The 26,276-nt window shown below is 43.1% G+C and overlaps 1 protein-coding gene across 2 annotated transcripts; it reads left to right on the plus strand.

The window, feature by feature from the left end:
- The first annotated feature begins 2,924 nt into the window (after nt 1–2,924).
- On the plus strand, nt 2,925–24,122 carry LOC110533929 (histamine H2 receptor-like). Of its 2 annotated transcripts, XM_021618519.2 has the most exons (3): nt 2,925–3,293; nt 22,339–23,250; nt 23,458–24,122. In XM_021618519.2, exons 2-3 carry the CDS (start codon nt 22,630–22,632, stop codon nt 23,965–23,967), a joined length of 1,131 nt encoding a protein of 376 aa, XP_021474194.1. In that variant the 5' UTR covers nt 2,925–3,293; nt 22,339–22,629; the 3' UTR covers nt 23,968–24,122. The 2 variants fall into 2 exon arrangements, with proteins under 2 accessions (XP_021474194.1, XP_036846246.1); XM_036990351.1 differs by lacking the exon at nt 2,925–3,293 and having other exon boundaries at nt 20,930–23,250.
- Nucleotides 24,123–26,276: the final 2,154 nt, after the last annotated feature.

A 26,276-nucleotide genomic window follows, 5' to 3' on the forward strand; every position in this document is an offset into this window, starting at 1 on the left:
TCAGACAGCAGCCAATCAAATTGTGCCAGCTGAGATAAAGTTGTGCATGGCAGTGCAGAGGAACGTTGGCGGGTGAATTCAGTCTGTGCGGGAACGTGAACATTGCACCCAAGATTGAGCTACAACTGGCTAGGCAGTTGGTAGCCTAAATCCTGCCTGATGTTACTGCTGTTCCTAAAACCATTGACATATGTTAGCCTACTGTAACCACACAGAGCGAGTGTGTGTTACGGTTGGGCGATTGTGTACATGCCTACATCACCTGATTGCGCCCCATAGCGATCCTCGATAGTCGATCACTATTGGGGGGGGGGGGGGGGTGTCTTTCTCATGGCTACCCATGTATTTCCATGGAAATCTAACGTTTATTTGGAAAGTAATAAATATATAGATATTTTTAAAAGCCTTCATGATTTGCGTAAATGTAATATACTAACTATTACTCTTGTTAAAAATATGAAATGGTGAAGAGCACATTATGACTTGTTTAGGACTCAAAACTTAAAGTTAAAGACTTAAGACTTGACTTGATACTTGCCTGTCTTGACTTGGGACTTGAGTGCTAAGACTTTAAACTTACTTGTGACTTGTAAAACAATGACTTGGTCCCACCAGAAATTAGGCAAGATGGATTTCAGTTTTCCTGCACTGAAATCACAGGTAACTAGGAGTGTCTTCTCTGGGTGAGCATTTTCTTGTCTGTTTATGACCCTACAGTGCATTTGGAAAGTATTCAGACCCCTTGACCTTTTCCACATTTTGTTACATTACAGCCTTATTCTAAAATGGATTAAATAGTTTTTTCCTCATCAATCTACACAAAATACCCCATAATATTTGCAAATGAGTTAAAAATTACAAATAAAACGTACATTTACATAAGTATTCAGAGCCTTTACTAAGTACTTTGTTGAAGCACCATAGACAGCAATTACAGCCTCAAGTCTTCTTGGGTATGATGCTATAAGCTTGGCACAACTGAAATTTGGGGAGATTTCTCCCATTCCTTTATGCAGATCCTCTCAAGCTCTGTCAGGTTGGATGGGGAGCGTCCCTGCACAGCTTTTTTAAGGTCTCTCCAGAGATCGGGTTCAAGTTCGATCGGGTTCAAGTCCGGGCTCTGGCTCATCTCAAGGACATTCAGAGTCTTGTCCCAAAGCCACTCCTGTGTTGTCTTGGCTGTGTGCTTAGGGCCGCTGTCTTGTTGGAAGGTGAACCGCCCCAGTCTGAGGTCCTGAGCTCTGTGGAGCAGGTTCTCATCAAGGATCTCTCTGTACTTTGCTCCATTCATCTTTCCCTCGATCCCTACTAGTCTTCCAGTCCCTGCTGCTGAAACACATCCCCCATAGCGTGATGCTGCCACCACCCTGCTTCACCGTAGGTATGGTGACAGGTTTTTACTCCAGATGTAAAGCTTGGCATTCAGGCCAAAGAGTTCAATCTTAGTTTCATCAGACAAGATAATCTTGTTTCTGAGGCCTTTTGGCAAACTCCAAGTGGGCTGTCATGTTCATTTTACTGAGGAGTGGCTTCCATCTGGCCACTCTACCATAAAGGCCTGATTGGTGGAGTGTTGCAGAGATGGTTGTCCTTCTGTAAACTTCTCCGATCTCCACAGAGGAACTCTGGGGCTCTGTCAGAGTGACCATTGGGTTCTTGGTCACCTCCTTGACCAAGACCCTTCTCCTATGATTTTCTCTAGCTCTAGAAAGAGTATTGGTGGTTCCAAACTTCTTCCATTTAAGAATGATGGAGGCCACTGTGTTCTTGGGGACATTCAATGCTAAAGACATGATTTGGTATCTTTCCACAGATCTGTGCCTCGACACAATCCTGTCTTGGAGCGCTACGGAGAATTCCTTCGACCTCATAGCTTTGTTTTTGCTCTGACATGCACTGTCAACTGTGGGACCTTATATAGACAGGTGTGTGCCTTCCAAATAATGTTCAATCAATTGAATTTACCACAGGTGGACTCCAATCAAGTTGTAGAAACATCTCAAGAATGATCAATGGAAACAGGATGCACCTGAGCTCAATTCCGAGTCTCAGCAAAGGCTCTGAATACGTATATAAATACGTTTTTTCTGTTTTTTATAATTAATACATTTGCAAAAATTTCTACAAACCTGTTTTTACTTTGTCATTATGGGGTATTGTGTGTCGATTGATGAGGAAAATGCTTTATTTAATCCATTTTAGAATAAGGCTGTAACATAACAACATTTGGAAATAATCAAGGGGTCTGAATACTTTGTGAATGCACTAGCTTGTTGCGGTTTTAGTGCCAGCATCAGTTTGTCGTGGTAAATAGGCAATGAAAAAATATAGATGAACACTCTCTTGGTAAATAGTATGGTCTACAGGTTATTATGAGGTATTCTAACTCAGGCAAGCAGAACCGCAAGACTTGCTGAACATTAGAGATTGTTCACCAGCTGTTGTTAACAAAGAGTCACACACCTCCCCTCTTGAGCTTACCCGACGCTGCCCTTCTGTACTGCCGATGCACAGACAAACCAGCTTGATGTACATTATCAATGTCTTTATTCAGCCACAGCTCCGTGAAACATAGGATATTACAGTTCTTTAGGTCCCGTTGATAGGATAGTTTCGAACGGATCTCGTATAATTTGTTCTCCGGTGATTGTATGTTCACCAATAGAACGGAGGGTAGAAAGGGTTTATGTACTCACCTACGTAGTTCCGTCAGGGTGCCCGCTCATCGGCCTCTTTTACCAACGTGTGGGCTCTCTATGGGATATTAAGTTAACAAATAATGATTGACTGCTTCTGGATGTTCAGTTCCCATCAAATATTACCACCGGTAGAGGAGTGTTGATGCACAATAATCACTAATCCCAGTTAGAGTGCTGTGTTTGTACAGTATGAGTATGTGAGTACAGTACATGGGTGCCTGCGTGCGTACGTGTGTGAGTGTGTGTGAGAGACTGAAGAAACGACAGGGAATAGAGATAGGGACAGAGAGAGAAGAGTTGTCATTTCATTGTTTTATACGATTCATTTCTCATCCTATTTATGTAACTACAATCCAATGGAATGGGAGGATGTAAACAATAAACAAATAAATATGGCAATGACGAACACTAAAAGGAGGAGGAGGAAGTAAGCAAACAGAGGACAGGAAGAGAGAGAGAGCGGGAAAGAGTGATAGGGAGGAGGGAGAGGGAGTAGACACCAGATGGAAACCGAAATTACATTTATAACCTGAGCAGAAGGTTAGGTTTGGCGAGAACACTGTCGTCATTCTGACTCCCATCAGCCAGTGTGAGGTGAGCTTCTCATTCTGTAACTCCTTTAACAGCTTTTGGCACTTTGGTAGTCTTTAAACTAGTTGTGTTTGCTGTGATTAATGTAAATGTGAATGTGTATTTCTAAGTTTGTGTAGATGTCAGTCTAGGACGTTGCAACAGTTAACCACATTACCCTTGTGTGTGCTTTAAGTGGTTTCCTGGGGGGTCTTAGTCTCTTGCTGTATTCTGACAATCGTAAATAAATAATAGTCTCGAAAACCCGATCCTAGGCAACACTGTGACCAGGGTCCGGTTTCAATGATGGACTATTTTGGCATGGAGGAACTACTACCTACGTCGTTACCTGCATCATTACTTTATACGCTTGATTAAAATACAAAATAGTAACTAGCAAGATGAAGATCACAGAGGTTCTTTTTAAAGAGTGCTTTTCTCAAGTGGCTAGTTTGCATCAACTACCTTCACTATAACCACTGCAAAAGTTCTGCAAACTTTGGTTTTGAATTGTGATGTTCTGGCATGTCTGCTTGGTTATTGGTCGGGAGAGTCCCACCATTTTTTCTCTCTCTTATCGATGTAGGCATGACAGAGTTCCTCTATGCCTATAGTGTCCGGAATTGAAACCAGCCCCTTGTCACTGTGTTGCCTAGGGTTGGGTTTTCATGACAACTCAAATACAGTGAAAAGAAAATGTGAATGATGCTATGTTTTGAACATACTGTGTATTTGGCTGGTCTTCTGCAGTTCGGAGAAGTCTCAGGCTCACATATGTACTGTTCCTTTGTACGTTTGTGTGCCTGGGTGTGTGTCCGTCACAGGAGGCTGCTGAGAGGAGGACGGCTCATAATTAGTGTAGTGTAGTGAGTGAATGGTATGATATGGTATGGAAACCATGTGTTTGATGAGTTCGATGCCATTCCAACTATTCCGTTGCAGCCTTTGAGCCCACCCTCCCCAATTAAGGTGCCACCAACCTCCTGTGTTGTATGTGTATGTGCATGTTAGTTTACATGCACACTCTGTAACATATATGGATAGATTGATGTGTTTGCATAGTGATCCATCTGGGTTTTGCCGTCATGGTTAGCATGCTAATAGGTGGTTGTAGCTTAGCGGTGCTCTGTTCTGTTCTACTGTTCAATGATTTATCCTGCTTTTGGGATGGGCCCAGACTTCTGACTCTAGGCAGTGACTATAAAAACATACCGGTTTATACCTAACCCTGAGGAGATGTCTTATTTACCCAGCATTGACATGTGGGTATTCACTGGGCAAGGTAGGCACAGGCTAGCCTACACCAAGCTCTCACCAGCCCAACATGGGCTAGACCAGCATCACCAGCCAAACCCACAGCATCACCAGCCAAACACATCAAGCCAACACCAGCCCAACATGGCCCAGCCTAACCCCGGCCAATACAAGCTAACCCGCACCAATCCCACATCAGCCCAACATGGGCTAGCCATCACTAGCCCAAAACAAGCCGGCTGGTGATCGCTAGCCCGTGTTGGGCTGATGTGGGATTGGTGCAGGTTAGTTTGTGTTGGCCTGGTATAGGCTGGCCCGTGTTGTGCTAGCCCACACCAAGCCCAGCTACTTCATAATGTAGAGGTGGGGCTCATTTGAATATTTGGGGGCATAGTTGTACACAGTACTTTTCGTGCAACTGTTGCTGTTGCTATTGCTGTTTGGGGTTTTAGGCTGGGTTTCTGTACAGCACTTTGAGATATCAGCTGATGTAAGAAGGGCTATACATCTGATTTGATTTGATTCTTCCTTTTTTTTTTTTTTTTTTTTTCTTTCTGTACTATACCGCACTTTACTGTACTCTATTGTACTATACTGCACTGTACTCTACTGTGATGTAGTCTGCTGTACTGTACTCTACTGTGTTCTACTCTGCCACACTGCGATGTCTAAAGCTGTGAAACATAGACGTCTATGATTGGTTCAGATTTGGTCCGGTCCAGAACAACCACATTTGTACGAATATGAGCAAGTGTGTAGAATACCAATAATGATGATATTGCATATTGCTACCTTTGTGTACCTGGTCAGGGTACATCACCATGAAGAGAATGACATTCCTGTCCATAATTATGTGTTACTGAGTTGTACAGATCTTGTACCCGTGATGTAATTCCATTACATGAATTATGTTACCTGATGTAAATCCACTTTACTTACTGTAGTTCAATAACCAAAATATATGTTTTCAAACTCAAGGTGTCAGGTAATCCATTGACAATCCATTGTTTCTGCACAAATATTTTATGCAACCACGTTTTTAGAAAACGTTGGGGTGGCAGGTAGCCTAGTAGTTAGAGTGTTGAGCCAGTGAACCGAAAGGTTACTGGACTGAATCCCTAAGCTGAGGTAAAAATGTGTCGTTCTGCCCTTGAACAAGGCAGTTAATCCACTGTTCCCTGGTAAGTTGTCGTTGTAAATAATAATTTGTTCTTAACTGAATTGCCTAGTTAACTAAGATAATAGTCAATAAACAACTTCTCTGATAGAAAATGGCTTATGTGGTATTGATATTAGTCTGAAACGTTTCAAAATAGCCTACAGTGTGTAAATCTGATCATTTTGGTCATAAAGGCAGTCTCATGTAGAACAGAGTTTAGTAAGTGAGATCGTCATGACTTTTAATTACTTTTTTTATTTTAATGAAGGTAAGGGTCAAAATGATTGAAATCCCTGTTTTCAATACCTCACCTTGCAAGGATAATGACACTGAGCATTTTTCTAAAATGTTTTATGATACTGGAGAACACATTGGGAGCTATCTTAAACCAAACTGTCATCAAGGCAAAGGGTGGTTAATTTGAAGAATCTCAAATATAAAATATATTTAGATTTGTTTAACACTTTTTTGGTTACTACATGATTCCATATGTGTTATTTCATAGTTCTGATGTTCTCACTGTTATTCTAATGTAAAAAATAGTCAAAAATAAAGAAAAAACCCTCGAATGAGTAGTTGTGTCCAAACTGTTGACTGGTACTGTATGTGTCCTAGAACACATTTAATTTGTTCTTTAAAAGTTCCCAGAATATTTTCTTAGGTTGTGGGAACAGTCTTGTGAGAACAATGAGTGGACATCACAAAAGATACAAGAATGTTCCCAAAGCACATTTAATCTGTTCGTTAAAGGTTCCCAGAATGTTTCATTGGGTTATGGAACTGTCTGGTGAGAACATTGTGGGGACATCACAAAATACATGTTCCCAGAACACAAAAACTGTCCAGTTGTGCAGATGAGTCTACAGTGTTTATTTTCGGGTGCAAAAAAAAACAATCACCTGATGTTACAAGGACATTTTCAGAACACATTTAATCTCTTCTTTAAAGGTTCGCAATATATGTTATTAGGTTGTGGGAACAGTCTGGCGGGAACATTGTGGGGACATCCCGAAAGATATGTTCCCAAAATAGAAAAACTGTCAAGTTGTACAAATTATTCCAATGCTTCTTTTAGGGTATAAAAAACATTCCCCTGATGTTGTAAGAACATTCCCGGAATACATTTTCTATGTTCTTTAATAAAAAATGTATTTAGGTTGTGGGAACATTGTGGGGATATGGTTACCTAAACACTAAAACTGTCCCATTGTGCTGACATTCAGATAATGTTTGTATCGGACTGCTCAAAACATTCCTTTGATGTTGCAAGAATGTTGACAGAACAGCCTTTAAGTTACGTGAAGGTTCTCAGAACATTTAAATAGGTTGTGGGAACAGTGTGGGTACATTACAAGAGATAGGTTCCCAAAACACAAACTATGCTCAGTTGTGATGACATTCATACAATGTTTAAGTTAGGTTGCACAGGACATTCCCTAAATGTTCTTAAAAATGAAATAAGTCAGTTTATATGAAGTTCATAGGGTATTTGTTTTAGGTTAAACAAAATATTCAATTGATGTTCGTGCAATTTACATTTGACCTTGTCTTGGACGTCCTCAGGACAGAATATTTAGAAAATGTTATATTTAAGTTTGACCTAATATTACCACAACTTTCTCAGCACGCACATGAGAAAGCAGGTTGGTATACATCCGCATTATGTTTCTCTCCAGATTTGATTATTTTTTCCCCATATGTTTAAGTACCCGGCACGTGTGACATAACTCCACCATTAATATCATTACCAAAGATAATAGCATTTTTAATCATATTTTGAACATGGTTCCGATCTCAATTAACCGAAAGGAAGAGGTTGTAGTGTGGATAAAGGGGAAAAGGCTATTATTTAAACAAGGGGTGAGCCATTCGTACTAATCTACAGGAGAGCCCATTCAGGTTTAAGAATAACTTTTCAATGACTGAAGCTTTTAGTGAGATGTTTAATGCTTTAGAATGTAATACTTGTAGCCCCCAGAACTCATATTCATTATATAAATAAGCATGTTTAATTTTGTCTGGCAAGTTGTCTGGAGTAAGCAGGGCCATAAGTAAATATGTAAGTAAACTTTGATATCGCAAGTCCGACCCCACGAGGGGGCTAGATGGGGCTTAGCCTGCGTTCCTACAACACAAAAGTAAGACTGGAGGCTACAGGGCTGCTGAAGGCGGTGACGGACCCTGGCTTTAAGTTTACAGCCACCATGGAACACAGAATCCTCAACGAGTACGAAGTCATTTGGGCACAGTGCAGTGCTGGTGGCATTGACACACCACCAGCTCCAAGCAAATGACAACGTTATGTACATACACATTTCCAGCAATATATGGTGGACAGTACAGTAGGCCAGCAGGACCGAGGAAAAGAGACAATGGAAAGTACTGTTTTTCAGCGTGTTAGATGCTGTCATTGGTAAAATGGTAGAACGATTCAGCGAAAGCAACAGCCAACTGGTGGAGACGGTGTGTGCCCTTGACCCGGAGAGCCATGACTTTCTAGATGTGAAAAATGTCAAACCACTACTTGAACCAAGCAAAACAGATTTGATGGAAGCTGAGTTTAGTGTCACTCACCAGTTTTTGCTGGTGAGCGATGGTCCGCTCTGGCTCCAATGAGGACAAATGGACCCCACATGAAATCCAGCAATGATCCTCTGGGTATCTCTCCACCATCCTGACCATGCTTACTGTACTGAAACATGGACTGACTTTTGGGGCATCCACGGCTACCTGCGAAAACAAATTTTCTGCATTGACAAATGTGTTCAGTAAGCACAGAAGAGGCATGCTACACCCGAGGAAAGCTGAACTAATCCAACTGGCATTTGAGGGATCTCTTACAGGTATATTTCAGGGAGAACGGAGTAATTGACTGCTTAGGAAGTTCCACAAAGCATCAAGGAAGCTGCAACTCTTTGAAAAGCTAAGATTGTTTCAATCTAGCTGGTTGGATTTGATCAAAATCTTGCTTTAATCTGTAGTCGGACACGGAACCACAAAGGCTAAAGGGGGTTCAGCCCCTTCAGTTCAAACTTTAACTCCTTCAGTTTTAGTTTTATGTCCCTACAAATTTTTTTTTTTAAAGTTAAAAGATTGAGTGACAGGCACCGTGTCAACACAATGGACAAGGTGCGCTGCTGTATGTGTAGACAGGCTGGTCTCATAGACTATACATAACAAAGTAGAGTGCCTTGCAAAAGTTTTCATTCCCCTTGGCATTTTGCCCTATTTTGTTGCATTACAACCTGTATATATTTGGACTTGTAATGTAATGGACAAACACAAAAGTGAAATGAAAAAAATAACCTGTTTCAAAAAAATAAAAAATAATAATAATTGAAAAGTTGTGCGTGCATATGTATTCATCCCCTTTGCTATGAAGCCCCTAAATAAGATCTGGTACAACCAATTACCTTCAGAAGTCACATAATTAGTTAAAGAAAGTCCACTTGTGTGCAATCTAAGTGTCACATGATCTCAGTATACACCTGTTCTGAAAGGTCCCAGAGTCTGCAACACTACTAAGCAAGGGGCAGCAACAAGCAAGTGGCACCATGAAGACCAAGAACAGGTCAGGGACAAAGTTGTGGAGAAGTACAGCTCAGGGTTGGGTTATAAAAAAATATCAGAAACTTTAAACATCCCACAGAGCACCGTTAAATTCATTATTAAAAAATGGAAAGAATGTGGCACCACATCAAACCTGCCAAGAGAGGGCCGCCCACCAAAACTCAAGGACCAGACAAGGAGGGCATTAATCAGAAAGGCAACAAAGAGACCAAAGATAACACTGAAGGAGCTGCAAAGCTCCACAGCGGAGATTGGAGTATCTGTCCATAGGACCACTTTAAGCCATACACTCCACAGAGCTGGATTTTACGGAAGAATGGAAAGAAAAAAGTCACTGCTTAAAGAAAAAAATAAGCATCTCTCATCACCCCGAGAATAGCATCCTCACAGTGAAGCATGGTGGTGGCAGCATCATGCTGTGGGGATGTTTTTCATCGGCAGCGACTGAGAAACTGGTCAGAATTGAAGGAATGGTGGATGGCGCTAAATACAGGGAAATTCTTGAGGGAAACCTGTTTCAGTCTTCCAGAGATTTGAGACTGGGACGGAAGTTCACCTTCCAGCGGGACAATAACCCTAAACATACTGCTAAAGCAACACTTGAGTGGTTTAAGGGGAAACATTTAAATATCTTGGAATGGCCTATTCAAAGCCCACATCTAAATCCAATGTAGAACCTGTGGTATGACTTAAAGATTACTATACGTCAGTGGAACCCATCCAACTTGAAGAAGCTGAAGTTTTGCCTTGAATAATGGGCAAAAATCCCAGTGGCTCGATGTGCCAAGCTTATAGAGACATACCCCAAGATACTTTCAGCTGTAAAGGTGGCTCTACAAAGTATTGAACAGCTGTGCACGCTCAAGTTTTCAGTTGATTTGTATTATTTCTTGTTTGTTTCACAAAGGGAGGCTCAGGGTCAGGCAGAGTGGTCAGGCTGGCGGGTTCAGGGTCAGGACAGAGAAGGGTCAAAAAACAGGCGGGTGTGAAAAAGAGAGCTGACAGGACAAATGCTGGTAAGCTTGACAAACAAGTCGAACTGGCAACAGAAAACAGAGAACACAGGTATAAATACACAGGGGATAATGGGGAAGATGGGCGACACCTGGAATGGGGTGGAGACAATCACAAAGACAGGTGAAACAGATCAGGGCGTGACAATTTCAGTTTATGTGACAGAACAAGCAGTCATTGTGTCGATAATCAGTGTACCATCTAAATAAGGAACTCAATAAAGTCCACAATAGCCCACAAATACATGTGATTTCCTGTGTGTAGGAAACTGCCCTGGTAGAGCACAGTGAGATTTTGTGCCATTGAACCTGTCACTTCTTGGTCAAAAGCATTTTTTTTTTACTCTTATGTTTGTGGTATAGTGTGATATAAGCAGAATTCAATATGAATCCAATGCAAGAACCCAAATTACACCCCTGGGTATAGCTACATATGGGTATGTTTCATCACTGAAATGATGATATTATGGTTTTCTTGGTAGCCTATTGGTTTTTGTGGTTGTGAATGGAACTGCACTTATTAGAAACGTGTTTATGGTAGGCTGTCATTGCTTAATTGATTATGTGGGTGGAATTTGATTCACAGAAGTGTATTGTGACATATCACAACGTATTACTGAACTTGTGAGCAAGCGGCATTCATTTCTATTTTTGAAACAGGCCTGTATAGGCCTATTTATTTGGCAAAACAGCTGTGCATGTCTGCATCTCACTGTAATAAGCTTTAGGCTATGTTTTGGTTATTTGGATCTCCATTCGACCTTTGTTGATGGCATATATTTACTATTAATATAACTAACCGAAATATAAATAGTGTCATGTCTTACAGATCTGATATTTTGTCTACTAGGTCTACCACTTGGCACCGCTGTTTTGTTCAAAAGCACTCAGTGATCTCAGAGTCTCTGCATTTGAACTTTATGTTTGTGGTATAGCGTGATTATACACTGAGTGTAGAAAACATTAAGACCACCTTCCTAATATTGAGTTGCACCCACCCTTTTGCCCTCAGAACAGCCTCAATGCATTGGGGCATGGACTCTACAAGGTGTCGAACGGCATTCCCCAGGGATGCTGGCCCGTGTCGACTCCAATGCTTCCTACTGTTTTGTCAAGTTGGCCGGAAGTCCATTGGGTTTTGTCCAATCTTTGTAACGATGTGCGCTGAGAGTCGGGAAGCAAGTTCAGGGAGTGAGTGTTTTTAATAAAATAAACGCAACATAAGACAAAACAAGAACCTCAAACAACGTACAGACCGGAAACTGACACAGAAACAATGACGCCTGGGGAAGGAATCTAAGGGAGTGACATACAGTGCCTTGCGAAAGTATTCGGCCCCCTTGAACTTTGCGACCTTTTGCCACATTTCAGGCTTCAAACATAAAGATATAAAACTGTATTTTTTGTGAAGAATCAACAAGTGGGACACAATCATGAAGTGGAACGACATTTATTGGATATTTCAAACTTTTTTAACAAATCAAAAACTGAAAAATTGGGCGTGCAAAATTATTCAGCCCCCTTAAATTAATACTTTGTAGCGCCACCTTTTGCTGCGATTACAGCTGTAAGTCGCTTGGGGTATGTCTCTATCACTTTTGCACATCGAGGGACTGAAATTTTTCCCCATTCCTCCTTGCAAAACAGCTCGAGCTCAGTGAGGTTGGATGGAGAGCATTTGTGAACAGCAGTTTTCAGTTCTTTCCACAGATTCTCAATTGGATTCAGGTCTGGACTTTGACTTGACCATTCTAACACCTGGATATGTTGATTTTTGAATCATTCCATTGTAGATTTTGCTTTATGTTTTGGATCATTGTCTTGTTGGAAGACAAATCTCCGTCCCAGTCTCAGGTCTTTTGCAGACTCCATCAGGTTTTCTTCCAGAATGGTCCTGTATTTGGCTCCATCCATCTTCCCATAAATTTTAACCATCTTCCCTGTCCCTGCTGAAGAAAAGCAGGCCCAAACCATGATGCTGCCACCACCATGTTTGACAGTGGGGATAGGTTCATGGTGATGAGCTGTGTTGCTTTTACGCCAAACATAACGTTTTGCATTGTTGCCAAAAAGTTCAATTTTGGTTTCATCTGACCAGAGCACCTTCTTCCACATGTTTGGTGTGTCTCCCAGGTGGCTTGTGGCAAACTTTAAACGACACTTTTTATGGATATCTTTAAGAAATGGCTTTCTTCTTGCCACTCTTCCATAAAGGCCAGATTTGTGCAATATACGACTGATTGTTGTCCTATGGACAGAGTCTCCCACCTCAGCTGTAGATCTCTGCAGTTCATCCAGAGTGATCATGGGCCTCTTGGCTGCATCTCTGATCAGTCTTCTCCTTGTATGAGCTGAAAGTTTAGAGGGACGGCCAGGTCTTGGTAGATTTGCAGTGGTCTGATACTCCTTCCATTTCAATATTATCGCTTGCACAATGCTCCTTGGGATGTTTAAAGCTTGGGAAATCTTTTTGTATCCAAATCCGGCTTTAAACTTCTTCACAACAGTATCTCGGACCTGCCTGGTGTGTTCCTTGTTCTTCATGATGCTCTCTGCGCTTTTAACGGACCTCTGAGACTATCACAGTGCAGGTGCATTTATACGGAGCCTTGATTACACACAGGTGGATTGTATTTATCATCATTAATCATTTAGGTCAACATTGGATCATTCAGAGATCCTCACTGAACTTCTGGAGAGAGTTTGCTGCACTGAAAGTAAAGGGGCTGAATAATTTTGCACGCCCAATTTTTCAGTTTTTGATTTGTTAAAAAAGTTTGAAATATCCAATAAATGTCGTTCCACTTCATGATTGTGTCCCACTTGTTGTTGATTCTTCACAAAAAAATACAGTTTTACATCTTTATGTTTGAAGCCTGAAATGTGGCAAAAGGTCGCAAAGTTCAAGGGGGCCGAATACTTTCGCAAGGCACTGTAAATAGGGCAGGTTATCAAGGAGGTGATGGAGACCAGGTGAGTCTGACGACACGCAGGTGCGCGTAACGATGGTGACAGGTGTGTGCCATAATGAGCAGCCTTGTGACCTAGAGGCCTACCATTGATCTTGAGTGCTGTAGAGTGGAGTACATGCACTTAGGGTGACCAGATGCCACTCACTCAGCTGACCTTTGCTGATAAACGTACACAGGTCGATTCCCTAAGATCAATTCAATTCTCTTCTCTCAAAACTGAATAATAATTTCATACACCATATTGAGGGATACATCACATCTACAGCCTCAAATTGACTTACCAAGTCATACCAGGTGTGTCAGTAGAAATATTTGACAAAGGGTCCCGCCACATGAGAACCTCAGTGGTCATAATAGTACTTCTGTGCTGGTAAATAGAATAGGACAGTGTCACACGTGATTGTGTCACTGCTGAAATACTGTGACAAAGTCATTTTCTTGAGCTATCATGACTGCCTAAGAACTGTAGTTCCATGCGTGCAGCGTGGGCGAAATGTAAAGGTAGAGATGACAGCTCATGAGTTGGTTCAACAGTCTAACCAAACCACTTTAGTCAACAACACCCTGTTATCTTTGTCCCCTCCCTGACAGTACCCAGAACCCTGCTCAGGTGGGCATGAAGACAACACTGTCTGTTGAAATCACCAGGGAGATCACAGACTTGCCACTCATGGCTATTAAAGTATCCATGGAAACGGACAAGAGTTCACACCACAGAGGAATCTATATTGACTTTGTTTCACTTGGTTGCTCCAAAGGGCAGAACGCAAGTGAGACATTTGTGGTGTTCTTATACAGTGAGGCCATTATGATAATCAATTTCAATACCACTTTTCCACTGTCGTTGTTGTAAATCATTGTCTGTATTGCAGGGTATACATGTACATTATCTTTCTCATTCTCTTGGTCTCTCACAAACACTCTCTCTCCCCCCTCTCCCTTTCCTTCTCTCTCCCCGTCTCCCTTTCCTTCTCTCTCCCCCTCTCCCTTTCCTTCTCTCTCTCCCTCTCCCTTTCCTTCTCTCTCTCCCTCTCCCTTTCCTTATCTCTCTCCCCCTATCCCTTTCTCTATCTCACTCTTGTTTTAAGAAGGTCATACAGAGGATAATTTTGCTATTTGATTTAGAATTTTTAAAAACAAATAGTTTGTTTTGAAGTGTCTATCATATATATTAATCTTGTTAACTGGTGCCGGGGGACCTTCAGACGAGTATTGTGAGAACTGGGGGCATCATAGAGATCAGTCGAAAGATTGGACACGCCTACTCATTCAAGGGTTTTTTCTTGATTTTTACTATTTTCTACATTGTAGATTGTAGATTGCATGAATCAGGCCTTCATGGTTGAATTGCTGCAAAGAAACAACTACTAAAATAAGAAGAGACTTGTTTGGGCCAAGAAACACAAGCAATGGACATTAGACTGGTGGAAATCTGTCCTTTGGTCTGATGAATCCAAATTTGAGATTTTTGGTTCCAACTGCCGTGCCTTTGTGAGACACAGAGTAGGTGAACGGATGATATCTGCATGTGTGGTTCCAATCGTGAAGCATGGAGGAGGTGTGATGGTGTGGGGGTGCTTTGCTGGTGACACTGTCGGTGATTTATTTAAAATTCAAGGCACACTTAATCAGCATGGCTACCACAGCATTCTGTAGCGATAAGCCATCCCATCTGGTTTGCGCTTAGTGGGACTATCATTTATTTTTTGACAGGACAATGACTCAAAAGACACCTGTGTAAGGGATATTTGACCAAGAAGGATAGTGATGCATCAGATGACCTGGCCTCCACATTCACCCAACCTCAACCCTATTGAGATGGTTTGGGATGAGTTGGAATGCAGAGTGAAGGAAAAGCAGCCAACATGTGCTCAGCATATGTGAGAACTCCTTCATGACTGTTGGAAAAGCATTCCTCATGAAGCTGGTTGAGAGAATGTCAAGAGTATGCAAAGCTGTCATCAAGACAAACGGTGGCTACTTTGAAGAATCTCAAATATAAAATATATTTAGATTTGTTTAACACTTTTTTACTACATGATTCCATATGTGTTATTTCATAGTTTTGATGTTTTCACTATTATTCTACAATGTAGAAAATAGTTAAAATAAAGAAAAACCCTTCTATGAGTAGGTGTGTCCAAACTTTTGACTGGTACTGTATGTATTCGTGAGAGTCTCATCTTTCCATAGAGTGGTTTGTAGGCTAAACCGTTCGGAGGCTACAGATGATTGTGTGAGAATACTGATTTTTGGATGTCTCATGGTCTGACCAACATTGCTCTAACTCTGTCACCTTTCACTGCAGAAGCAGAAGTGTTTCATACAGTCGGCGGAAGGGGTAGATTGAGATCCATCCAATGCAAAAAAATAGATACTGTGCCTCTAGCTTAAACTGATTGATTTTTATGGGGATTTTTTTATTGCGCTAATTAGATTTCAGCGGGGTGCAGACATCGACCTTAGGTTAAGAAATAATTGCCCCTAACAGTATGAAAGTGTCTTTTGTCCAAGCCTACTGAAAATGTCTGCGGGTGTTAATGCCATGTCTAGACTATGGAGGATGGTTTTTGTCAAATTAAAGTTTATGGAAAATGTTGGCATTTCCACTGAATAGATTTTTGTTTATACCACTCCCACATGAAAAAATACTATAGTTAAAAAGCTGTAGTGTTTTTGTGGACTGTATTCTTTTTGCAGACTGTGGTATACTGTATTTTTTTCCTATAGAGTATTTGCAGATATTACTGTAATAGACTATAGTATTTACAGTTTAATATAGTATAAATACTGTAGTATTACTGTAGTTAATAAACTGTAGTATATTCTATAGTACTTACTATAGTGTTTTGCGGGGTGTACTACAGTATACTGTAATATTTACTGTTGTGTTTTTGTGGACATTATACTGTAGTATTTACTATAGTGTATTCTTTTATTATCTTTTGCATAGAAAAGGAGGGCTTTCTCCTTGATGAAACCTACTTGGCAAATACTAAAAGAGCACATTTTCCATAACCTGTAGGTAGGCAGGTATCCTTGTGGTTAGAGCGTTGGACCAGTAACCGTAAAGGTTGCTAGATCAAATCCTTAACTGACTTTTAAACTGTTAAACTGTAGTGTTTTTGCAGACTGTAGGATACTGTAGTATTTACATCTCATCGCTGTATTCTACAGGGTACTACAATATTCTATAGTAATTGCTACACACGATCGAGAGACACTACATTGTGTAGTATAGTATTCTACAGTATACTACAGTTTACTACAGTATTCTACAGCAAACTGTATAATTTTTTTCACGTGGGACTGCAGTCAAAGTCGTACACAAACTCATATGGATGATATTATGTGAGAAAGAAAACAGAATGACACAATTTCAAGAATATTTTATGAATGGTCTAGACCCTTCATGTTACCTAAGGAGAAGTGTGAAGCCATTTAGCTTACACAATTACTGTTCATCGTTATACTTTGTGTTCTGCATGTTTCTGTGTTCTCTGTGAGTGTGTGTGTGCATGCATGCACTGTGTGTGTGTCTCCAACATCGTGACCTTCCATTTTAAAGCTTTGCTTTGGTGTGGATTGATGCCTACACATTCATATCAGTTGTGTTCCCACATTGTATTCATCTTTCCTTATTTCTATTGTGGATTGTGTTTATGTGCACCAATGGAAAGTCTACAAAACTATGAGCAAACCAGCCTATGTATTGAATACATGGATTCAGATTGTGATGATATTTATGAATGAATACTACACACAATGTGCTTATTTGTATTCTCATTGTTGTGTATTTATAATTAGGAAGAATATTTGATTTGATGTGTATGAAAGTGCTGGTGAAATATAAATAAAAAAGAGAGTAATATAATTCTGCACCTTTGGATAGTTCTACTGTCACACTTGCTATTGGCACATTTTGTCAGGTGTGCTCCCTCTCCAGCCTCTAGGTCACCAGGCTGCTCATTAAGGCGCACACCTGTCCCCGTCGTTACGCGCATCAGCGCATAATGACACTCCCCTGGACTCCATCCCTTCCTTGATAACCTGCCCTATATAAGTCACTCCCTTTGGTTCCTTCCCCAGGAGTCATTGTTTCTGTTCTGGTTTATGTTCCATTTGTTTATTCAATGTTTCACTCTCTGAACTTGCTTCTAAGCAAACACATTACAGAATGACGCCTCATCATAGGGAAGCATCAGGGAGTTTTCTTTTGTGTTGGAGGTGAAGTCGGGTCCGAGTGTCCGAACCGGAGCTACCTGGGAGGCCTCAGGCTCGGGCTCCACTGCCTCAGCTGGGTGAACAGGTTCCCGTGCCTTGACCGAGGCAACCGGGGAGGTCTTAGCTAGCTCATTAGGCTCTTACACCTCAGCCGGTTCATCATAATGACACTCATCACCTCCTTGATGACTCCATCACCTCCTTGATTACCTGCCCTATATCTTTAAGGCAGGGGAGCCCGTCATGCCCACTGGGGCATCAGGTAGCCTAATGGTTAGAGCACTGGACAAGTAACCAAAAAGTTGCAAGATCAAATCCCTGAGCTGACAAGGTAAAAATCTATTTTTCTGCCTAGTTAAATGAAGTAAAAAAAATGTAATATGTCACTCCCTTTGGTTCCTTCCCCAGGCGTCATTGTTTCTGTTTCCTGTCTGCGTTGTTCACGTTTCTTGTTTTGTATTATGTTCAATTTGTTAAATGATCCACTCCTTGAACTTGCTTCCCGACTCCCAGTGCACATCGCTACATCAACTTCCAATTTTGATCATGATTTACCAACTGAAAAAAAAATGTATCGACCTACTTGGATTTTTAAAAGACAAACTAACTTTCTGTTTAGTCTGCTCGGACTCAATAGATAAGCATGGTTGTGTTTTTGCAGGCAGTCGTTCTTTTGATGAATGTATTTGCAATTTTGACGGCTCAATATAGTTTTGATGAATGTATTTGTTTTGAGATTTGGAAAGCCCATTTACTGTTTTGCAAAAACAGTCTTGTGGACTCTGTTTAGAAAATCGACAACATTGTTCCAAAAAATGCTTGTCTGTGATTGAAAAAAACCCACAATACGGCCAGCTCTACAGTGCATATCTCTGCCCGCAGTTATGCATGGGGACTGCATTTTCTTTGAGTTGCAGGATAGAAATGTTTAGAGACTTTGCATACCTTGTCACACCCTGATCTGTTTCACCTGTCCTTCAAATCAAATCAAATGTATTTATATAGCCCTTCGTACATCAGCTGATATCTCAAAGTGCTGTACAGAAACCCAGCCTAAAACCCCAAACAGCAAGCAATGCAGGTGTTGAAGTACGTTGGTTAGGAAAAACTCCCGAGAAAGGCCAAAACCTAGGAAGAAACCTAGAGAGGAACCAGGCTATGAGGGGTGGAACATGGCCAAGATGTTCAAATGTGAGCCTGCCTGCCATCCTGTACCTTTGCCTCTACTCTGGATTACCAACCTCTGCCTTGTCTGACCCTGGGCCTGCCTGCCGTCCTGTACCTTTGCCCCTACTCTGGATTACCAACCTCTGCCTTGTCTGACCCTGGGCCTGCCTGCCGTCCTGTACCTTTGTGCAACTACTCTGGATTATCGACCCCTGCCTGCCTTGACCTGCCCCTGTTACAATAAACATTATACTTCTACACAGTCTGCACTTGGGTCTTACCTGAAACCTGATAGTATGAACTGGCCATTACTGACCCAGCAGACTTGGACCAGCTCCACATTGCCATCTCTCCCAAGGAGCCATCATTAGTACAAACAAGTATTTGCTTCGTGTTCTAATGGAAGGATTCCATGACGTGGTCGAACGTCACGCCTTCATTCCCTTCGGATCGCTCGACTATAGCGTACATTATTACGCTGGTGTCCGTGAGGGCACTCGCCTGGGCCATGGCGGTGTGGGAGCAACAATTCGCCATCTGCTTCAGTCTGGAGGTGAGAAGTTGTTTTGAGGCACCGGTGTCCGGGAGAGAAGCTGCCCGAAGTTACTCCAGCTTCGGCAGGACTCCCTCAGACTATGAGGTGGAGATCCGCTCGCTATCAGCGGAGGGTATCTGGAACCCGGAGGCGCTGTTTGACACTTCCCTGCACGGGTTATCAGAGGAGGTAAAGGATGAGCTGGCAGCCCGAAAACTACCGACGGATCACGACTCATCACTTTAACCATCCGGCTTGATGGTCGGCTACAGGAACGAAGGAGGGAGAAGAGGTACGATTGTGGTCCCAATCGCTCACTCAGGGATCCCACCTTGCATCTGAACTCCAGAAGTCCGCAGCGTTTACGTGTCCGAGAGGGTCCAAGCTTACTCGAGTCCCTCCAAGAGCCTCCGGAGACTGTAGATGCAGGTAGGCTGTCTCCAGCCGACACCATACCCAGAGTTGTCTGTATTGAATTACTGCTGGTCATTCATTATGTGTCTACCTGTCCCTTCAAGAGACCTTGCTCATTCGTTGGAGTGAGTACTCTGGTGGGCCTTAAAGATAATTTTTTTGTCTCCCCTTGCTCGCCACCCTGCGGTGGGGTGAACATTCCAAGTCTCTCCAGGTACTCATCGACTCGGGGGGGGCGATGTGAGTCTCATGGTTGTTACCCTGGTGTCCGAGCTGAGCATCCCCACTCAACCCCTCTCCATTGGGATTCTCTTGGCTCCATCAACACAATCCCTCCATTGACTGGGTTACTGGTGCCATCATGGGCTGAAGCCCGTCCTGCCACACTCATTGCCTGAAGTCAGCTCTGCCTGCCCCGTGACGTCTTCCTGAGGGCTTGGAAATTGCCCCAGACCTCTCTGCCAGCTCCTCAGAGTACCTGGACCTCCGGAAGGGGTTCAGTAAGACCCGGGCCATTTTGCTTCCACAGCAATGACCGGTATCCAAGAAGGTCAAGCCTGAGGTGCTGGCACGCCTCTATAGGCCTCTACAGGCTACGACCCCGGAAGCCGAGACTTGATTTACCCCCGCTCCAAGATCATTAGCCGCTCTGCTGTTTGTCCTCTGTTGCCCCGTACCCTCCATATTGTTCCTACCTTTTCTGTGTCTAGAGTTAAAACTGTTGTTTCCAGGCCCACCCCTCTCCCCTGTCTCATTGACGGCCAACCAGCGTACATGATGAGACGTCTCCTGAAGGCTCGACCTGGGGGCAGGGGATTCCAGTACCTGGTTGACTGGGAGGGTTATGGCCCGGAGGAGAGGTGCTGGGTCTCCGCTAGGGACGTTCTGGACCCAGGCCTCATCTCTGAGTTCCAGCGCCGGCACCCCGCTCAACCAGGTATGGGCCCAGGTAGGATGCAGGGGAGTGGGTGGTACTGTCACGCCCTGATCTGTTTCACCTGTCCTTATGCTTGTCGCCACCCTCCTCCAGCTGTCACCCATCTTCCCCACTTATCCCATGGGTATTCTGTCTGTTTGTGCCAGTTTGTCTTGTTTGTTTAAGCCTACCATAGTTTTGTCTCAGCTCCTGCTTTTTCCAGTCTCTTTTCTCACCCTCCTGGTTTTGACCCTTGCCTGTCCTGACTCTGAGCTCGCCTGCCTGACGACTCTGCCTGACCCTAAGTCTGCCTGCCGTCCTGTACCTTTTGTCCCGACTCTGGATTACCGACCTCTGCCTGACCTGACCCTGGACCTGCCTGCCATCCTGTACCTTTGCCCCACTACTCTGGATTATCGACCCCTGCCTGCCTTAACCTGCCCCTGTTACAATAAACATTATACTTCTACACAGTCTGCACTTGGGTCTTACCTGATATACCTGTCATATAGCTCCCTCCTTTTCATCAGGTCCCTTTGATGGCTTTTGCTCTGTTGAGGCATTTATCCAGGCCCACTTCACCATTACTAGATATGAAGTGCATAGTCGGCCCTCAACAAAGATCTCTTTCCTGGCTGACTCCTGATTGACTGTGCATATTTTCTCTAAATTACAGTCAATCTTTCCTTATATTCAGACTATGGTTAATTCATGATCTTGTGAGGAAAGTACTGTATGTTTGGCCTGTGCTGACTGGGCTGGCTGCCTGCTGTGGATGTTGCCTGCGTAGCGCCTCATGCCTCTGTAATTTGATTGGCGTTTGGATAGCACAGTATAATCACATCAACTGGGAGCTTTCATAGCTCCCCTATGTCGGTGTCATCCATCCTTAATGATTGTATTGGATGAGCCCTGTTCAGGCCAGGTTTCATCTGTCTGTAATGGGAACACTAGCTACAGTACTTCACCTGGGTTAGGGAGTTGTAGAGGGAGGGCAGCTAGTGGGAATAACAGAACTGTCACTGGTTGTAAACAAGAGACTGTCTCCATTGAGCCAATTATAACATATTCCCATAAGAACATGGATATTTTCACTAGTCTGGACATTTTCAGTACCTTGGACAAGTCCAAGCTAATGTTAGAGCCCAAATGTGATGTGGCCTTCTAAGAAGTGCTAATGATGTCTCAACATGGTTTATAAAACAATGCCTTGTCTGGTGGCCATTTCCTAATATTCAATGTTAGATTTTAAATGCACATTTTGAGCAGGCCTTTAGGTCATCTTTGACTCCTGGGTTCTGGGTCCAATATGTAAGCTGCATACTCAAAAGGCCTGCAGATAGACTTTAGCTAAGCTTCAAGCTAATGCTGGCGGAATGTTCTTGTGTTCTTCCAGAACAAACAGCACCACACTGCATCAGAGGCAAGTGCATTCATTAACATTTCTCCTTCACATGATGTGCAATTGAATTACCATCATGAAAGAAAACAATTATTAAATGAAGTGAAGGAGGACCTTTGATATTTCAACCATGTACTGTATATTAGACACCAAAGGGCCATTGTTTCAGTTCTGTAGTCTAAGAGACGTGCATTTTCATACATAAAAAATATATATATTATATATTTGCGTAATGAGAATTTTCTCATGGGACAATGTAAAGGCTGTTATGTTATCCAACACAGCCTTAACCTCGTACCACTTAACATCAGTCTACTAATGCACTATCATGTTGAAATCAACACAGCCTTAACCTCGTACCACTTAACATCAGTCTACTAATGCACTATCATGTTGAAATCAACATAGCCCAATGGCCATTGTTTTGTTTTTTTGTACACCAGGGCAGCTTCAAAGAGGACATCTTCTGTGAAATGATTAAAAAAGAGATGGCTGCAATACAGCATCCCTCTACAGTGTGAAGCCCTCATTAATCTGATGGATACTGACAGCTGAATTGACAGGACCCTGTCATTATACCAAGTCCTCAACAAGCTTGTTAAGCAGAGGGCTGGATTCTATGCAGTAGTCCTGTCTGTAGGCCTGCCTGCAGGAGAAGATAAGCTGACAGAAGCAGTAGGTCTGATGTGGAGGCAGGGCTGGACCTTGTGACCTAGTGCAGGGGGAGGGACACCATGATCTCCACGGCACTCCGTTGGCTGTTTCTGGTGTCCTTCATCGTGGTGACCATCGGCGGGAACGTGCTGGTGTGTTTGGCCGTGGGGCTCAGCCGCCGCCTGCGCCGCATTGCTAACTGCTTTGTTGTGTCACTAGCTGTGACGGATCTGTTGCTGGGCCTGCTGGTGCTGCCCTTCTCTGCCACCCTGGAGCTGCGGAGTGGACACTGGCCCCTGGGGGGCACCCTATGTAACATCTATGTATCTCTGGATGTGATGTTTTGTACGGCCTCCATTCTGACTCTGCTGGCCATCAGTGTGGACCGTTACCTGGCCATCTCAGCCCCACTCTGCTACCCCCGCAGGGTCACCCCTCCCCGAGTAGCCCTGGCCATCACCACCATCTGGGTCACTTCCCTGGCCATGTCCTTCCTCCCCATCCACCTGGGCTGGAACACGGCTGACTTCAGGGTGCAGAACCTGGACTGGGGCATTTGGGACGAGGTGGAGGAGGGACGCACCTGCCGCTTTGAGTGGCATAACAACTACGTGCTCCTAGATGCCTTTGGCACCTTCTACCTCCCACTACTGGTCATGTGCGGGATGTACCACTGCATCTTTCAGATAGCACGCAAACAGGTTAATTTCATTCCTTATATTTATTTGTTGTGTGGTAGTGTCATCAGTGGTAGTAGTGATAACAGTAATTATGGCTGGAGCAGCAATAGTAGTACTGGAATAATTAGTAGTAGCTATTATAGTTCCATCCATTTATTAATGTCATCCTTTCAGTCATCCATCTGCTGACCCTCTTTCTCTTTAACCTGTCTTTATCCAACCATTCAGGTACGGCGTATCCGAGCTGCCACACCCTCATTCGCCCCCACAGCATCAGCGGCGGCCACAGCGCGGGAGCACAAGGCCACAGTGACTCTAGCAGCAGTCCTGGGGGCCTTCATTATCTGCTGGTTCCCCTATTACACTTTCTTTACCTGCATGGGCATCGGGGCAGAGACTAACCCCCCTACCACTGCCCACTCTGTGGTGCTGTGGCTGGGCTACTTTAACTCCGTTGTCAACCCCATCCTGTACCCGGCCTTGAATAGAGACTTCCGCAGAGCCTATGGGGAGCTGCTGTGCTGCAGGGGGCCGCGGTGGAGACACATATCCACAACTATCTGTGTGTCCTTGCGGAAACAAGTGCCCCTCTCTAGCGAACACAGAGACACTGATCTGACCAATGGCCACACAGACACCCTCCCTAAGAGGGAAAGAGCCTCACCTCTCAGAAGAGCAATGGCAGCAACATTGCTGACCAGACCTGGTAAAATACAATACACACTGGATAGGGACTAGGTAACACATACAGGACACTTTATAAAGGTGAATGAGGGACAGTTGTTCAGGAGCTAGTACAGTATGATATAAAATGGCTGATACAGTGCCTTGCGAAAGTATTCGGCCCCCTTGAACTTTGCGACCTTTTGCCACATTTCAGGCTTCAAACATAAAGATATAAAACTGTATTTTTTGTGAAGAATCAACAACAAGTGGGACACAATCATGAAGTGGAACGACATTTATTGGATATTTCAAACTTTTTTAACAAATCAAAAACTGAAAAATTGGGCGTGCAAAATTATTCAGCCCCTTTACTTTCAGTGCAGCAAACTCTCTCCAGAAGTTCAGTGAGGATCTCTGAATGATCCAATGTTGACCTAAATGACTAATGATGATAAATACAATCCACCTGTGTGTAATCAAGTCTCCGTATAAATGCACCTGCACTGTGATAGTCTCAGAGGTCCGTTAGAAGCGCAGAGAGCATCATGAAGAACAAGGAACACACCAGGCAGGTCCGAGATACTGTTGTGAAGATGTTTAAAGCCGGATTTGGATACAAAAAGATTTCCCAAACTTTAAACATCCCAAGGAGCATTGTGCAAGCGATAATATTGAAATGGAAGGAGTATCAGACCACTGCAAATCTACCAAGACCTGGCCGTCCCTCTAAACTATCAGCTCATACAAGGAAAAGACTGATCAGAGATGCAGCCATGAGGCCCATGATCACTCTGGATGAACTGCAGAAATCTACAGCTGAGGTGGGAGACTCTGTCCATAGGACAACAGTCGTATATTGCACAAATCTGGCCTTTATGGAAGAGAGGCAAGAAGAAAGCCATTTCTTAAAGATATTCATAAAAAGTGTTGTTTAAAGTTTGCCACAAGCCACCTGGGAGACACACCAAACATGTGGAAGAAGGTGCTCTGGTCAGATGAAACCAAAATTGAACTTTTTGGCAACAATGCAAAACGTTATGTTTGGCGTAAAAGCAACACAGCTGAACACACCATCCCCACTGTCAAACATGGTGGTGGCAGCATCATGGTTTGGGCCTGCTTTTCTTCAGCAGGGACAGGGAAGATGGTTAAAACTGATGGGAAGATGGATGGAGCCAAATACAGGACCATTCTGGAAGAAAACCTGATGGAGTCTGCAAAACACCTGAGACTGGGACGGAGATTTGTCTTCCAACAAGACAATGATCCAAAACATAAAGCAAAATCTACAATGGAATGGTTCAAAAATTAACATATCCAGGTGTTAGAATGGCCAAGTCAAAGTCCAGAACCTGAATCCAATCGAGAATCTGTGGAAAGAACTGAAAACTGCTGTTCACAAATGCTCTCCATCCAACCTCACTGAGCTCGAGCTGTTTTGCAAGGAGGAATGGGAAAAGATTTCAGTCTCTCGATGTGCAAAACTGATAGAGACAGACCCCAAGCGACTTACAGCTGTAATCGCAGCAAAAGGTGGCGCTACAAAGTATTAACTTAAGGGGGCTGAATAATTTTGCACGCCCAATTTTTCAGTTTTTGATTTGTTAAAAAAGTTTGAAATATCCAATAAATGTCGTTCCACTTCATGATTGTGTCCCACTTGTTGTTGATTCTTCACAAAAAAATACAGTTTTATATCTTTATGTTTGAAGCCTGAAATGTGGCAAAAGGTCGCAAAGTTCAAGGGGGCCGAATACTTTCGCAAGGCACTGTACGTTATCTACCACCTGCTTATAAAACAAAGGAGAACAAACCCATACCAAGAAGATAAAGAGAACATAGCCGAGTCAATATTAACTGTCTTAATAGCTGTGTCCGTGCTGATCATTTCCCAGCTAACTGATGGAGACATAGGCAGTTAAATGTTTTGGTGATCCTCTCTGTTGCAGACCCACTTGTGGTGAATTAGTGACAAACCTGGATGGATTTACTTGAATGTATATGTGTGTTCATCCCTAAAAGGTACAGAATGTCCAGTCAGAGCTACAGTAAGTTGGATGGCTTCCAGGAGGTTGGCGGAGGGGATACAAGGACATCTGGATGTGTCATCCAGGCATCCCGGCCCCATATGGGATACCTGTCCACCTTTAAATAATGTACCCCTGCATCAACAGCCAGTTGATGTAGTTCCACTGGGCATAGGTTCCCTCACGTCAGTGGTTTCTAAACCTTTTGGTGTCGTGACATCTTCCTATGGTCCTCAGATTAACATAACTGTTTCCTGCCACAGCCGACAGCCCAATCTGTGACGCAGTAGAAATAACTGACCTACTGTTTGACAATTATTAGCTCACATCAACCCAACAACCCCCACATTCACA

This window comes from Oncorhynchus mykiss, chromosome 10 (assembly GCF_013265735.2).
Source record: "Oncorhynchus mykiss isolate Arlee chromosome 10, USDA_OmykA_1.1, whole genome shotgun sequence".
NCBI lineage: Eukaryota > Metazoa > Chordata > Actinopteri > Salmoniformes > Salmonidae > Oncorhynchus > Oncorhynchus mykiss.

Excerpts from the sequence above, each read along its gene's own strand:
- LOC110533929 (XM_021618519.2), top strand. The coding sequence starts at position 22,630 with ATGATCTCCACGGCACTCCGTTGGCTGTTTCTGGTGTCCTTCATCGTG. Across the intron at positions 23,251-23,457 it reads TTCAGATAGCACGCAAACAG|GTACGGCGTATCCGAGCTGC; the intron begins GTTAATTTCATT and ends CCAACCATTCAG.